The sequence below is a fragment of the Onthophagus taurus genome, chromosome 3 (genome assembly GCF_036711975.1).
Source record: "Onthophagus taurus isolate NC chromosome 3, IU_Otau_3.0, whole genome shotgun sequence".
In the NCBI taxonomy this organism is placed as follows: domain Eukaryota; kingdom Metazoa; phylum Arthropoda; class Insecta; order Coleoptera; family Scarabaeidae; genus Onthophagus; species Onthophagus taurus.
This window is the reverse complement of record NC_091968.1, coordinates 1,678,776-1,695,606: the sequence shown is the minus strand read 5'-3', so window position 1 is coordinate 1,695,606 and position 16,831 is coordinate 1,678,776. Positions and strand designations below refer to the sequence as shown.

General features: G+C 34.8%; 2 protein-coding genes across 2 annotated transcripts; one reads left to right on the top strand and one right to left on the bottom strand.

Moving 5' to 3' along the window:
- Positions 1-1,137: 1,137 nt before the first annotated feature.
- On the bottom strand, positions 1,138-2,540 carry LOC111419591 (piggyBac transposable element-derived protein 4-like). The gene is made up of 2 exons (XM_023052420.2): positions 1,425-2,540; positions 1,138-1,350 (listed from the first exon to the last, which is right to left on the bottom strand). The coding sequence occupies exons 1-2, from the start codon at positions 2,538-2,540 to the stop codon at positions 1,138-1,140; spliced, it is 1,329 nt and encodes a 442-aa protein (XP_022908188.2).
- Positions 2,541-4,705: 2,165 nt separating this feature from the next.
- Positions 4,706-13,746, top strand: LOC111419583 (Raf oncogene). The gene is made up of 3 exons (XM_023052410.2): positions 4,706-4,783; positions 4,882-5,661; positions 12,314-13,746. Exons 2-3 carry the CDS (start codon positions 4,972-4,974, stop codon positions 13,655-13,657), a joined length of 2,034 nt encoding a protein of 677 aa, XP_022908178.1. The 5' UTR covers positions 4,706-4,783; positions 4,882-4,971; the 3' UTR covers positions 13,658-13,746.
- Positions 13,747-16,831: the final 3,085 nt, after the last annotated feature.

Sequence of the window (16,831 nt, the reverse complement as noted above, 5' to 3'; positions counted from 1 at the left end):
TTTCACTTGCAGTTGTACTGTCATTAGAACTAAGAGCCGCACGTCTTTAAAAACGGCTAAACTCGAATGATGCTAGTTCTAGGTATAGTGTTAGTTTTAGTTTTTCACTAGCACTGTTACTATGTAGAACTAACACTGTACCTAGAACTAGAATCATTTGGGTTCTAGTCTCTAAAAACTACATAGTTTAATCTCTAAATCCCCACAATTTCATCAAGATATCTTAAGAAATCGATTTTTCACAAATTTTTGAAAATGATGTTAAAATTTTAACATCAAAATTCTAGTTAAGTTCAAAACTTATTATCTCAAAATCGAATAGAGATTTTTATATGCGAGTTTGTTCATGAAAAACTACATGGTTTCCTCAATAAATTCCCACAATTTTATTAAGATATCTTAAGAAGTCGATTTTTCACAAATTTTTAAAAATGATGTTAAAATTTTAACGTTAAAATTCTAGTTAAGTTCAATACTTATTATCTCAAAAACGAATAGAGATTTTTATATGCGGATTTATTCATGAAAAACTACATAGATTCCTCTACAAGTCACCACAATTTTATCAAGATATCTTAAGAAGTCGATTTTTCAAAAATTTTTAAAAATGATGTTAAAATGTTAACGTCAAAATTCTAGTTAACTTAAAATTTTATTATCTCAAAAACGGATAGAGATTTTTATATGTTTGTTCATGACAAACTACATAGTTTCTTCTATAACTCACCACAATTTCATTACGATATCTTAAGAAATCGATTTTTCACAAATTTTTAAAGATGATGTTAAAATTTTAACGTCAAAATTCTAATTAAGTTCAAAACTTATTATCTTAAAAACGTCTCTAAAGACGGCTAAACCTGAATGATCATATACCTTTTCACGTTCAAATTGACATATGTAAATCAAATTCAAAATGGCATTAAACAAAACCAATTTGGCAACTGTCATAATCAAATTGGCATTATCAAAATCAAAATGACATTAATTAACATCAAATTGGCATTCAATAATTTAACAGCGGGACATACTGAGCATCTTTTTCTCTTAATTGTTGCACTTGTGTGAGCGGCTGGCGGACCACATATATCAATAAATCTGCTCATACACTCCCGGACAGTACGCCGTAGGTTAGGGTTAGTAGATCTTCTCTGCATATGTGGTATCACTAGTTCCTTCACTAAATCTTTCAAAAACATTCTGCGTTTGTGAGTCACTCCTATGTTGTAGTTTGGGTAGTGCTGCAACATCAACATCAATGATGTTGAAGAAAAATGTATTGGGCCATCGTTTACTTTGCCTCTTGCACGTGTATGTCGACATCATTTGATCCATGATGTCAACACTGCCCTTTGTTTTATTATAATGAGAGATGATTTCAGGCTTCTTCTTAGTGTCGTCATTGATAGATTCTTTTTACTTACCATGGATACGTTATTTTGAACTACACGATCTTTTGAGGCTTTCATTTCTCTCGGAATGTCACGCTTATTCTGACGTAGTGTACCCACAACAGTAATATTTTTATCCAACAGATAAGTTGCTAGCGGAATACTAGTGAAGAAATTGTCTATGGTGAGATTGCGACCAGAATTATGAATGCCACGCACAAGAGTTTGTACTACTTCAAGCTCCAGGTTTTTACGTGGAGGTTCTCCGGGCTGGCGACCAACATAAACTAAACCATCCAAAGTATAACCAGACGTAGATTCACACATCCAAAATATTTTAAGTCCATATTTTGCCGGTTTACTTGGCATATATTGAACGAATGTGAATCTACCTCTAAACCCAACGAGTTGTTCATCAATAGTTACATTAGTATCTGGTATGACGCAGGTTTTGCATTGCTGAATGAATAAATCCCAAATGTAGGATACCATTGCTAACTTATTGGTTCCCAAACGCGCATTAGGGGGTTCTCTTGTCGTCAAATCTGGACATTGTGGCTCGGTATACAGGATTGGCAAATTCATCACAAAATAATTCTCTCGCAGGAACATCCCAGCTTCTGTCAACTCCCGCATGAATAAGTAAACCACAGAATGCAGAAATTCATCAACAGTTACATCTTTCCACGGTTTTCCTTTTGCTCCATAAACACGTTTGCTCTCTAAATTAGTACAGTTCACAATTTCTTGTATAATAACTGGAGTTACAAATAACTGAAACGCTTCTTTTGGTATTGCAGCCATATGTTTCCTTGCTAGTCCTGGCGAACGTCGAATAATGTTGTGTGGTTGAATTTTATTTTTTGCTGAAGGTTTCAAACTCCATACCAGACCACTTGGAGCAATGTAACCGCTCGTTGAAGGCTTACCAATATTATCAACATCATCCTCTGAATTATCGTCACCATGATCAGAACACTCGTCAGGAACCAATTCGAAATTTCTATCTTCTGTGTCATCATTTTCTGCTTCTGACACATCACTTTCTTCAGAAGGCAGATCGTCACATTCAGCTGCCCACTGCACCAATATTTCTTCATAATCGGGGTCGCCAAATCTCGCGCTTTTCACATTCCTTTTTGACGCCATTATCATATGTATCTCACAAGTTCACTCAATCCAATTGAATGAAAAACAGCTGCACCTACTTTTATACATTCAACAGTAATACACGTTTTAACTTGCACAGACACGCACAATTCCGCGCAGCAGTGTTTGGCAAATTATAATAACCCTCAACCTGTAATAAACAAGTTGAAACTTGTTCTATAGTAACTAGTAGTACACGGGCTTCGGAGGCCCGGTTTATGCAAATACGGAGTGCTAATGGAAACGATTTTTTTTTCGATTGCTAAATACACTTGAATGTTTTTGAATCAAGTGTGTATTCAATAAAGACGTGTTTAGAGCATATCTAAATGTTCAAGCCGATTGAAATTATTTTAAGAAAATTATGAGGCCTGAGAGGCCCGGTTTATGCATCGTAGGGTTAAGACTGCTAAACCTGAATGATTCTAGTTTTTGGTCTAGCGGTGTATAAATTAAAGTTAGAACTAACACTAGACCTACAACTAAAATGTTTCGGGTTTAGTAGGTACGTCCTGGTTTCTATGGAAACATATTTTTGTATATTGTATTTTAAGTGAAACGAAATTCACTGTATACGAAAATTTTGAATTTACCGCCATTTTTAATTATTTGTCATAATTGACGTTTTTAATTTAATTTAGTTATAAATTAATATAAACAATTAAATTGAGCAAGGAAATTAAAACACTAATTTTACTATCATTAAATTGATTAATTCAAATAGTTCTAAACTAATTTATAAATTTAATTTTATTTTATTATCAATTTATTTAAAACGTCAAAAATGACATTTAATTTGACAAACATAACCTTAATGATGACACATGTTATTAATTTTAAATTCTGGGAATAATTTGATTTAAAAACGCTATCATTGCATTAAATTGGTTTTACCGAGTAAATAAAATGACGATCAATTCAAATAAAACGAAATATAAAAAGTACACAATTTATTAGATATCTTATTGATAAAGTTGTGTTTTAACTAGAATTTTTGGAGGTAATATCTATAATTGAAAAGAATGGAAGAAGTGTAAATTGTAGTAGCATTGTAGTAGTAGCATAGCTGAATAGCGCAGGCATTGGGTAGTTTTGTAAAGGAATAGTTTTCGTCCTTATGATAACTCTGAGTTTCTGTCTTAAGAGACGCACGGTTAAACCCGAAGGTTTCTAGTTCTAGGTCTAGCGTTAGTTCTAGTTTTAATTGTTATTCAGCGCTAAATTGTTGTCTATTTTTACTAAAATACAAGTTGAACGAACACTGGACCTAGAAGTAGAATTATTTGGGTTTAGCCGCACGTCTCTAAAGACGGGTAAACCGTAATGATTCTAATTCTAGGTATAGTGTTAGTTCTAGTTTTACACTAGCACTGTCACTAAAACTAACATTAGATCTAGAACCAGAAATATTTCGGTTTAGCCGTACGTCTCTTACGACTGCTAAACTTAAAATGATTCTAGTTCTTGGTCTAGCGGTGTATAACAATTAAAGTTAGAACTAACACTACACCTAGAACTAAAATGTTTCGGGTTTAGGAGGTACGTCCTGGTTTGTATGGAAATATATTTTTGTATATTGTATTTTAAGTGAAACGAAATTCACTGCATACGAAAATTTTGAATTTACCGCCATTTTTAATTATTTGTCATAATTGACGTTTTTAATTTAATTTAGTTATAAATTAATATAAATAATTAAATTGAGCAAGGAAATTAAAATACTAATCTTAATATCATTAAATTGATTAATTCTAATAATTAAAATAAAAATAATTAAATAATTAAAATTTATTTAAAACGTCAAAAATGACATTTAATTTGACAAACATAACCTTAATGATCACACCAATTTTTTTTAATTTTAAATTCTGGGAATAATTTGATTTAAAAACGCTATCAATGCATTAAATTGGTTTTACCGAGTAAATAAAATGACGATCAATTCAAATAAAACGAAATATAAAAAGTACACAATTTATTTGATATCTTATTGATAAAGTTGTGTTTTAACTAGAATTTTTGGAGTTAATATCTATAATTGAAAAGGATGGAAGAAGTGTAGAAATGACGTAAACATTGTAGTAGTAGGATTTTGCGCGTGGCAACACCGCAACAGAGAACGCGCCGCACACATACACACACACACGTACATTAAACGTCAAAAAAAAGAGAGAGAGACGTCAACGACGACAACACGGGTTACGTTTTTTTTTACATCGGTATATTCAGTGTGTTTGTTTTTGGTATGTTATTATTCTTTTAATTTAATCCAAAATCCAAAAAAAAAATTAATATTAACCCCTTTATCATAACGATAAAAAAATAATATAAAATTGTTTAGGGTCCTTTTAGAATCCTGTTGAAGTTGGTGTTGAATGGAAACGGGGCCCCCATCATTCATGGTACTAATAACAACTTTAGATTACGGAAAATGTCGACAACAGACAGTGGGGATGAAACAGATATTTCCAAAATTAACGAACTCAGAAATATACAAAATGTTATCGCATTGACTCGAGCTAATATCGACACCCTAAATGCAAAGTTTGCGGATATTAGGCCACCCTCGTCTATGTACTTAAAAGAATACGACGATTTAACCTGTAAATTACATGAATTGGAATCAAAAGAACGTAAATTATTAGAAGAATTGAATAATGGTTCTGTTGAGTGCGAATCGACAACAACGTATCAATATTTCCCAAGACGTCCTGAAATTGATACATTATCCAAACATAAATTACTTAGAGCACATTTACCAAATCAACAACGGACGAGTGTGCAAGTTAGAAAAGGTCAAACGCTACGAGAGGCTTTAGCTAAAGCAATGAAATTAAGAAATTTAATTTGCGAGGTTTGTTGTGTGTATGCGTTAGGTTCGGAGTTTCCCATTAATTGGGATGTTGATATTTCTACGTTGGATTGCGACGAGATTACTGTCAAAGTTATTGATAAGTTTCCTATTCCAACCACCATCTCACATAACTTTGTACGGAAAACGTTTTTTTCAATCGTCTTTTGTGAGACTTGTCGGAGACTACTTTTTCAAGGGTTTTGCTGTCGAACTTGTGGATATAAGTTTCATCAAAGGTGTGCTAATGGTGTACCTTCATTATGTCAGGTAAAAAAATTACCTAACCTATAAAATAATCCAAAAAGAATTGTTTCACTTTTCCTAACCTATATAATATTTTAAAAAAATCCTTTTTAATATCATACAACAACAGCTACTTCATTTAACTAAGACAATAAGACATTTCCAAGCAGTGGCGCCGCCTTTTTAATATTTAAGGGGGGCTGAACTTTTTCAAATGGTACACCTTATTGCAATACAATTGTATTGTATACAGGGTGCCCGGAAATTGCGTTCATATATTTAAAGGTGTGATTCTACATAAAAAATCATGAAGAAAAGTTCATATAAAGGTGTGTCCTAAAATGCTTCCTAAGGGAGGTAGAGTGCTTTGAAGAAGACGTCCAATATGTGGTTATTTCTCATCTAGGCTTCTTTCATTGGTTTGATTTCAGCTGTCAAATGGGTGATAAAAAATTACTTCGTACATTGTCTACAAAAATTTCTGCGAATCATGGTTAATTTTATCAAAATGATTCACAAGATGATTGTTACTAATTTTTCATAATAACTTAAAATTTTACCAAAACCTTAATAAAAACAATCTAAACAAAACGTATTAACAATTTAACAAAAATAAAAAGTGTAACTTAAAACATTAACAAAAAGCACTTAAATTTTTAACAAATAACACCAAAAGGAGTTATAAGAATTGTTCAAAAATTCCACCATCCATGTCAATGCAACATCTCACTCGTTTAATTAATGAACGTCTTACTTTCCAAAAAATACCTTGTTTGTTTCGAATAGTGTTACAACCGTCCCTTACACGTTGTTCTAGCTCTTCGACATTGTTAACTGGTGTTGCATACACTAAATATTTAAGGTAGCCCCAGAAAGAGAAGTCTATGGGATTCAAGTCCGGTGAACGTGCAGGCCATGCTATCTTGACCTATCCATCTTTCACGGTAGGTTTCATTTAAATATTGCCGTACTTGAACGCTGAAATGAGGAGGAGCCCCATTATGCATAAACCACATTTCCCTTCCTGTTTGATACGGCACTTCTTCCATCAGTTCAAACAAGGTATTTTGCAAAAAGTTAAGATAAGTTGTACCGTTGAGGCGGTTATCAAGTATATGCGGACCAATTAAATGATCCCCAATAATACCAACCCATACATTAATAGAAAATCGTTCTTGATGTTTCGTGGCTAAAACATTGTATGGGTTTTCATCGGCCCAAACATGGATATTATGGAAGTTAATGACGCCATCTCGGGTAAATCCAGTTTCATCGGTAAACAACACTTTTTCCGGAAAATTTCTGTCATGGCGCCATTGTTCCATAATCCAACGACTGAACTGTAGTCCCTTTCTTCCACTTCTACAGTCCTCGTAGTGCATGATCTTCCACAGTCGTAACGATTTTCCTTAAAGCGCCCAGTTTCACACAATCTTCTATGAATAGAAGCGAACGTTTGTTCACAGGGAAGTTGTAGATTTGGCTATCGTTCTGCGTACAATCTTCGTGCTTCTCTGGCATTTCCATCAGCTCTACCGTACGTAAAGTGAATATTTGCCATCTCTTCGTTTGAGTATTGAACCATTTTGATTTAATTAAACGTAAATTATAATGGTTGTTGCACTAAAATAATTTTTTGTCGACCGCTTGACAGCAAAGATCAACAAATGAAAGGAGCCTACTAAGATTTTACTTAGTATTATTTATCTTGAAAACGAGTGGTCGTAGACCATTTTATAAGCAGAACATTTTTTATGTATGTTTTTCCGTAGATTCTAATTTTGAGGTTAAAATAGTGAAAAGATCAAAGCAAAAAGAAATATGGGAAATAAATTGCGCCCCCTATCCCTTATTTCCGTAACTGCACATTCCTTCTAATTTTTTATTCGATTATCGTATTCGCCCCGTAAAAATAGCTAGATATGCAAAATTTCGTGTTTCTAACCCTAGTAGTTTTTGAAATAATGAGAAATAACCACATATTGAACGTCTTCTTCAAAGCGCTCTACCTCCCTTAGGAAGCATTTTAGGACACACCTTTATATGAACTTTTCTTAATAATAAGTAATACAATTGTACACTTTTACGATTTTCCGGGGGGGTTCAAACCTCGTGGCGCCGACTATCGGGGGGGCTCAAGCCCCGCAGCCCCCCGTAGTCGGCGCCACTGTTTCCAAGTCTTGTGTTGATTTGTTTGTTGATGTGGTGATGTAAACTAATCGGAAATAACGCGTTCAACTCTACTCAATTCCATATTATTCATTATTATAATTCGATAATAATCTCTGATACAATCTATTTGACACCATCTGAAGAGTAATTGTACCAATTTAGATCTTTTTTGAATGAACGTTGGCTGGGATATGGCGTTTCAAAGAGCATGGTGAAATTTGCCAAAAAAAAACTTAAAATCAAAATAATTCCAAAACGAAAAACGCTAGATACCAATAACTTTTATGAAAGTCAAAATATTTTTTTACGTACAATTAAGAGGTGTAATGAAAACTATAGGATTCCATTTAAAATAACGAAGTTATCTACTTCCGGTAGACCGGAAGTAGTTTTCCATTAGTACTATCTAAGTAGTCTTCTGCCTGCAGTATCTGGTCTTCTGCAAGCAGTAGGTAACCTTCTATTAGCAATATCTAGATTTCCATCTAGTCTTGTGGTAGCAGTAACTAGCTAAAAACTAAAGGTAGGCGTTGAGCAATAAAAGCTCAATTTTCTCCTCTTTTCATTTTATTCCTCCGAATTAAAAAACAGAGTAATAGCTCTCTAGTCTATATAATATTAGTCTTCACTGTTTAGTCTTCTCCCTAAAGCTGGTATTAATGAGGGAAGTCAAAAGGTTGCTTAGGAATGACGTACAGGATTCAATTTTTTATTTAATGTTTTGCTAGTAGTGTCTGATGTTCAATAAGAAGGATCTAGTTTTTTATTAGTAGTATCTAGTCTTCTGCCTGCAGTATCTGATCTTTTGCAAGCAGTAGGTAACCTTCTATTAGCAGTATCTAGATTTCCATCTAATCTTGTGGCAGCAGTAACTAGTTAAAAACTAAAGGTATGCTTTTATTTGTATTTGTATAATTGTTGCGACACGGTTTTCGCTGTTCAGGCATCAACGGGCACGACTAGGCACAAAAGAAGGAACGTGAGTCAACTTATACATTACATTGAACTTAATCTAGAAGTATAGTTATTTTTGAGGTTAACAAGTTTTTTAACAGTTTCAACAATCTAGTAATTCTCTAATTTGAATTGAATATATGTCAAAAATAGTTTATCATTCGATATGTCGTTTTCTACCTGTGGCACTCTTGAAGTTAGTGTCTCTGGCCCTTGACGGTGAATATATTCTATATACTTCTAGATTAAGTTCAATGTAATGTATAAGTTGACTCACATTCCTTCTTTTGTGTTTACTCGTGCCCAGTGATGCCTGAATGGCGGAACACGTGTCGCACCAATTATAAAATAAAAAAATACAAATAAAACCATCGGTTAACCAAAACTGGGCTTTTATTGCTTAAAGACAACCTTTATATAAAGACGATGAACCTCTAAGAAACTTATATCTAAAAAACTAGTTACTAATGAACAGTGTTCTATTTTAGTCTTCTATCAATAGTAGAGTGTCTAGTACTCTACCGGAAGTATCTTGCCTTCTGTTTTTAGCATCTAATCTTCTGCTAGCAACATTTAGTTTTCTGCACGTAGTATTTAGTCTTCTGTATACAGTATCAAGCCTTCTGCAAGCAGTATGTAACCTTCTATTGGCAGTATCAGCCTTCAATTAGCAGTATCTAATCTTGCATTAGCAATACCTAGTCTTGTGGTAGTAGTAACAATAGTAGAGTATCTAGTCTTCTACCAAAAGTATCTTATCTTCTGTTTTTAGTATCCAATCTTCTACTAGCAGCAACTAATCCTCTACAATTGAAAAGATTTTATTTTAATTAATATACTCTCATTATTACTGTCTGTCGCTTCATCCAGCTAAATGGCAAATAAACCAGAAAGTTTTTCCACAATTTACTCATTAATGTCTTCAGCAATGTCATGTATGCGCCGACTAGTCGTATTGTTAGAAAGAGGAATATTTTTTATTTCATTAGATGCTGATACCATATCAATCGTTGCAGATAAATTAGATCTTCAGAAATCGTATGCGGTTTTTTGCATTTGGCAATACGGCGAGCGACCTTGTAAGAGGCGAGCAGTGCTTTGCGAGGAATAGATGCTCTGGAAAACATAGATCTCGACTGCTGTTTTATTTCTCGCAACTTTCTTGCAAAAAAATCTCGCGGTTTTCCTTATAAATTACTGTGAAATGTTTCTAAATGACGTTTCTAGCACCTTATTTGTCACGTGTTAGCACCTTGTGACAAACAACACATAGAATCTAGTCTTCTACCAAAAGTATCTTATCTTCTGTTTTTAGTATCCAATTTTCTACTAGCAGCAACTAGTCCTCTACAAGCATTGTTTAGTCTTCTACAAGCAATATTTACTCCTTCGCAAACAGTGAACAGGATATTTCTGTAAGTTGTGGCATAATTTTAATCACAAATACTAGAATTAAAATGATGACGATTCGTGTCAAAATTCAAAGTTAAAAAATTTTTAAACATTTTCTTAAATATTTTCAATATGGTTTGTCTTAGAAAGATAAGAGAAAAGAAGATCACTTTTGAAAGTATGCAACCATGGGATCAATGCAATACAGGTGTTCACAAAGGTTATTTCCTTACAACTTTTTTATTATGTCGTAAACACTTATAATTTCCAACTGATTCTAAAAGCTTATTTCATTTTAAAATTATTTTTACTCTTAGAATTTTTTGATTAGACGCATCATTTTAGAGTTATTCACAAAAAGATATAACCTCGTACATGAAATACTGTCATGAATCGTAGGTGCCCATGAAAATAAATCGTAAAATAAAAAATATATATATAATAAAAAGTATTTTTTCTAAACACGCAGCATCAATAGTACATGTTTCCATCATAATATAGCAAAACTGTACTCGCAGCGGATGACCAGCAATTTTTAATTCTTGTACTATCGACAAGTGCTATGGATATAATTGCTGTTCGTGTAGCACACGCCGAGCCATACTTTAGGATATTCCGAAATGTCCCAACTGTTGATATCAACAATATCATCAGTTATTTATCATCTCACCACTGCGTTAACATTGCCTAAACACTCTCCCAATGTTAAATGCGTGTCAGTTTGCTCACTAAAACTACTTATTTGTCATTTTAAACAACTAATACCGACTGACGAATGTTAAGTAACGATTTGACAGTTGCTTTACTGCTCCAGTTACAACTTGTTTTCATAGGTACCTACGATTAATGAAAACATTTCATAATCGAGGTTGTATCTTTTTGCGAATAACCCGAAAACGATGTATCTAAACAAACATTTTTAAGAGTGAAAATAATTTTAAAATGAGATAGGCTTTTAGCATCAGTTGTAAAATTTAAAGGTTTATGACAAAATAATAAAGTTTTAACGAAATAACATTTGTGAACATTCTGTATAGTATTGATCCGGTGGTTGCATATTTTCAAAATTGATCTTAAACGATTTTTTATGATAAAATTGCACTGTTTACCAAATTTTATCTTTTTAAGACAAACCATATTGAAAATATTTAAGAAAATGTTTAAAAATTTCTTACTACTACTAAACTAAAGATTTTTACACGAATCATCATCATTTTAACGCTAGTATTTGTGGTTAAAATTAAGCCATGACTTACAGGAATACCCCTTGTATAATCATGTGGGAGTAATGTTTTGCCTTCTGCAAGCAGTATCTTGTTTTTTGTCAGCAATATCCATTGACCATCATTTTACACCTTTTTGCTTCCGTTTGTAATTTTCACATTCTAACATTTTGTTTCTTACATTTAACATCTTCTTCCATCACGTACCGCGATTATGTTTTCACATTTTGACATCTTGTTTCTTGCATCTAACATCTTGTTTAATCACGTAGGGTATTCTGTCCCCCCATTTAGCATTGTTTTCTCTTCATCTGACACTTTTTTCACAACGTTTTCACATTTTGACATCTTGTTTCTTACATTTAACATCTTCTTACACCACGTAGCATATTGTGTCTTCCAGATAGTATCCTTTTCTTTCCATCTGTCACCTATTCCATGATGTTTTCAGATTCTGACATCTTGTTCCACCACTTAGCGTGTCCTATCCTGCATCTAATATCGTTTTTTTTCCATCTGTCACCTTTGCCATGATTTTTCACGTTCTTAAATCTTGTTTTTTGCATATAAAATCTTCTTCCATCAGTTAGCGTGTTGTGTCTTCTATTCGTCACCTTTTCTATGATATTTTCACTTTCGTACATCTTGTTCTTTGCATCTAACATCTTCTTCCATCACGTAGCGTGTTGTGTCTTCCATCCAACATCATTTTCTTTCCACCTGTCACTTTTTCCATAACGTTTTCACTTTCTGACATGTTCTGAGTAAGGAAGCAAAAGACGTTAAGCAAAACGTTCATTATGTAGTAGCTTTTTATGAGTACCTAATCCATTTCATTGAGATAAATCTTCCAAAATATTTCCTAACGTTATTTATAATCCAAACCTATAAAAGTCTAAATATGAAACATCTGTATTAAAGTATTTTTTTTTTAGAACCGTATGACAGACGCATATTATTGTGCATTATTAGCACGTACAAACGATTCAAGCGCTGGTATTCTTCACCCTGGCCGTGCAGAACACGCCTATTTAGACCGTCAACGTCATAGTGGTACCTTAGGCCATCAAGATCGTTCAAGTTCAGCTCCAAACGTTTGTATAAACAATGTCCGCGGAGTCCACGACGTCGATTGCCCGCGATCTTTATCATTAAATCGCAACAACACCAACAACGACGGTGAATCGTCCCCTCATTGTAGAAGTACTCAAGCTTCCCCAACCGGTTCGTTGCAACCACGAAGACAGCGTGCGAGATCGGCCGATGAAAGCAAACCGCTTTTAGCGCCACGCGAGAGTATCGAAGATTGGGAAATTTCGCCGGGTGAAATTTTTATTGGTCCTCGTGTTGGTTCGGGTAGTTTTGGAACTGTTTATAAAGCTCATTGGCACGGCCCGGTCGCTGTTAAAATGTTAAACGTAAAAGATCCGACGACCGCACAATTACAAGCGTTTAAAAATGAAGTTGCGGTTTTAAGGAAAACACGTCACGTTAATATTTTATTGTTTATGGGATGTGTTAGTCAACCGAGTTTAGCAATTGTAACCCAGTGGTGTGAAGGTTCAAGTTTATATAAACATTTACATGTATTCGAATCGAAATTTGAATTAACAACTTTAATTGAAATTGCGAGACAAACGAGTCAAGGGATGGACTATTTACACGCTAAAAACATAATTCATCGCGATTTAAAATCGAATAATATCTTTTTACACGAAGATTTAACCGTAAAAATTGGTGATTTCGGTTTGGCAACTGCGAAAACTCGTTGGGCCGGATCTAGACAATTTCATCAACCGACAGGTTCAATTTTGTGGATGGCCCCAGAAATAATAAGAATGCAAGAAGATAATCCGTACAGTTTCCAATCGGATGTTTACGCTTTTGGGGTTGTTTTATATGAAATGTTAGCGATGCAACTTCCTTATAGTCATATTAATAATAAAGATCAAATTTTATACATGGTTGGGAGAGGTTTTTTAAAACCGGATTTACACAAAATCAGATCGGACACACCAAAAGCGTTTAAACGTTTAGTTGAGGATTGTATTAAATATAACCGCGATGAACGACCTTTATTTAAACAAATTTACACTTCTTTGGAAGGGTTTTCAAGGAACATGCCTAAATTTCATCGTTCAACATCAGAACCGAACATGTCGAGGGCTCAATTACAATCCGACGAATTTATTTATGCTTGTGCTAGCCCTAAAACTCCCGTTAATTTCGGCCCTTCAAGTAATTTTTTATTTTTAACGGCCGGTGTTGGTCCGATTTAACGCAGGCTGTCATATATTTAGCATTTATAATTTTGTTTCTGAAGAAAAGGAGATAAAAAAAATTGGAATAAATCGATGAAAATGATTCTGAGAGGAAAAAAGAAGATTAATAAAACAAAAAGTGTTTTTACCATAATTACCATCAAAAAAATTAAATAAAAAAGAATTAATAAGAAGTAAACTCGTGATGACGGTTGTGATCCAGTACATACAATGTATAAAAATTACCTATTATTATTAATTAATAATTAATTAATAATTTAATTAATGAGATTAAAGATTTGAAGGGAAACGATGACGATTTTCTTGTATTTTGAAACGGAGGTGTTTTTAAAAAAAGACTTTTTAAGTGGAGATTGAGTCGATGAGAACTCAGTTTTTCAGTTTCCTGAAGACTATGCTATGATTAATATTATTATTGTATTCGAAATAATGCAAACGGAAACATATTGTTTTGTTTCGTAAATAATAAAAAATATATATAAAACCAATAAGTTGTTTTCATTTAAATGAGGCTTGTTTTTCAGTTCAAACCCAAAATTTTAAGTCTCTTTGTAGTCGAGCATAGTTAAGCCTAGGTTACATTGGGCGAAGAAGACAATGGATTTTATTGAGATCAGATCTTGGTGCTTCAAACACTCTTTTAAATGAATTTCAATCAGAAGATCCTGATAAATTTAAATCGCTTTTGAGACTTGATGTACAGGTTGGACCAAATTGGACACTTTTAAATGGAAACTCCTCTTTCTATAAGAGATGATATCAGTATCTGAGGTTCGATTTTTATAAGAAACTTAATGGCGAAAACCGCATATCGATATCTCTTACGGTTTCAGAGATACAGGTGTTTTTCAAAAAGTCAAATTAAACTAAGATTAGAACTAAAACTAGAAACTTTCGGGTTTTGCCGTGCGTCTTTTAATAAAAGGTTTGACGTTTCGGATGCCATGTTGCAACCTTCTTCAGAAACTGGTTCGAAGTGACGAGATCAAAAATCGGTAACTATATATAAGTCGGAAAAACTAATTAATAATCAGTTAACGCTAATTACAAACTAATTAATAACTAATTGCGTCGCGTCCGGTGTGAGGCGGGAAGAGGTCTTCGTGTTCACCACCATCTTCCATGTTCTGCTAAGCTCCCAGCCATCCTCTCTGTTGACGTTATTTTTATGTCGGTGGATCTCTATGGCTTCTCTTGTCAGTAATATCTGTTATCCCTAGCCAGCACCTTTGTTTGTTCGAAGTCTATTCGGTGCCCCTCTGCATGGCAATGTTCCGCAACCGCCGACTGCTGAATCTTCTTCAGCCTTACATCCCTCTCATGCTCCTTGATGCGGCACTCGACGTTGCGTCCAGTTTGGCCAACATAAACCTTCCCACAACTACACGATATCTTGGCTATCGGGAGTGTGTTCCGAATTTTGCTGACCGTGCCGTACCACACTACGATGTCGTTCTTCTTGAGGTGCCTAGCAATTCGTTCCGTTACACCTGAAACATAGGGAAGACAGATAAATCCAAGTGGTTTTGTACTTACCGTGTCCTCTTTCTGCTTTCGCTGCTTGATGGCCTGGTTGATGTCCCTCGAAATGTATCCATTCTTCTGCAGCACGCCTCGTAGAAAGTGTTGCTCCTTCTTCAAGTTCTCTCCTTCACATAGTCTCGCTGCTCGCTGAAATAATGTACGGATCACGGACCTCTTCTGTTGGGGATGATGATGTGAACATGCCTGTAAATACCTGTTGGTATGGGTCTTCTTTCGGTATACACCAAGTTCTATATCTCCATTTGTCGTCCTGGTGACCAACACATCTAGGAAAGGTAGTTTTTTGGCAGTTTCTGTTTCCATGGTGAACTTAATCATAGGATGTTGAGAGTTCAAGTGATCCAAGAACTCTTGGAGCCGTTTTTGACCATGTTGCCATATCACAAACGTGTCATCCACATATCGGAGCCATAGTTTTGGTTTCCACTGGCTCTTCTTCAAAGCGTCCTCTTCGAATAATTCCATGTAGAAATTAGCTATAACTGGCGATAGTGGAGATCCCATGGCTGCCCCTTCGAACTGCTCGTAAAATTCTCCTTTCCAACTGAAATACGTCGACGATAAGCAATACTCCACCAGATTTGGCACGTATCCTGGTAAACCCTCCGGAATGAGTTTTCGGCGAAGACCCTCTACAGCATCCTTAACTGGTACCATAGTAAAAAGGGATTCCACATCGAAACTTACCAACATATCCCCAGCATCCAGCTTTACACCTTTTACCGATTCCACAAAATGTGTAGAATCCCTGACATACGATTCCGTGTTACCTGTAAAGGGAGACAGAATCTTTGCAAGATGTTTGGCCAGCTGGTATGTTGGGGAGTTGATGGCGCTGACGATAGGGCGGAGGGGGACGTCTGGTTTGTGAATCTTCGGTAGTCCGTAGATTCTTGGTGGTACCGGCGCCTGCACAAACAAACCTTTCTGCTGGAATTCCTGTGGATTTTATCAGTTCCTTTATTTTTCTAACGATTTTGTCTGTGGGGTCCTTCTTGATCTTCCTGTAGGTGGCTGGGTCCAGTAGGTTCATCATTTTGTCGTCGTATTCCCCTTGTCTGCTGGTAACACGACGATTTCTGATTTTTCTTTTATAGATCGAAGTGCCTTCTTTTCACCAACCGTCAAGTTGGATTTTGGTGGTTTTGCTGACTTTAATACTCTCGCAACTTCTTGTCGGATCTCTTCGGCTTTCAGTGCAGGCATCCCTCGAACAGCTGCTTCCACTTCGCAGATGATTTCCTCCTTTGGGGCCTTCTTCGGGGCGATTGCGAAGTTCAATCCTTTGGCGAGCACAGAGGTTTCGTCTTTCGTTAGTGGGACATTCGCATAATCTTAGTTTAATTCACACCGGCCGTGAAAGCCTTCGTACTTATATTTCGAAAAGTCGTCATCACTTTTTTCTTATTGAAAAATCTTCCTTTCTGTGAAAACATTTCCAAAGCAACTTTTTATGTAGAATTCGATGGAATAAGTTAGCTTTCCCTCAAAGCAATATTTTAGTGATTATTGACATAAAAATGATTTTTTTTATATGGAACACCCTATACACACTTGATATCTCGTTCAAGTCTTTTTTGAAATATACAACTTGAAAACTTTTAAGATTTTCAATTGTGTACTAGT

Coding starts and splice junctions, on each gene's coding strand:
- LOC111419583 (XM_023052410.2), top strand. CDS start 4,972: ATGTCGACAACAGACAGTGGGGATGAAACAGATATTTCCAAAATTAAC. Junction 5,662..12,313: donor GTGTACCTTCATTATGTCAG/GTAAAAAAATTA, acceptor TTTTTTTTTTAG/AACCGTATGACAGACGCATA.
- LOC111419591 (XM_023052420.2), bottom strand. CDS start 2,540: ATGGCGTCAAAAAGGAATGTGAAAAGCGCGAGATTTGGCGACCCCGAT. Junction 1,351..1,424: donor TTCAAAATAACGTATCCATG/GTAAGTAAAAAG, acceptor AATAAAACAAAG/GGCAGTGTTGACATCATGGA.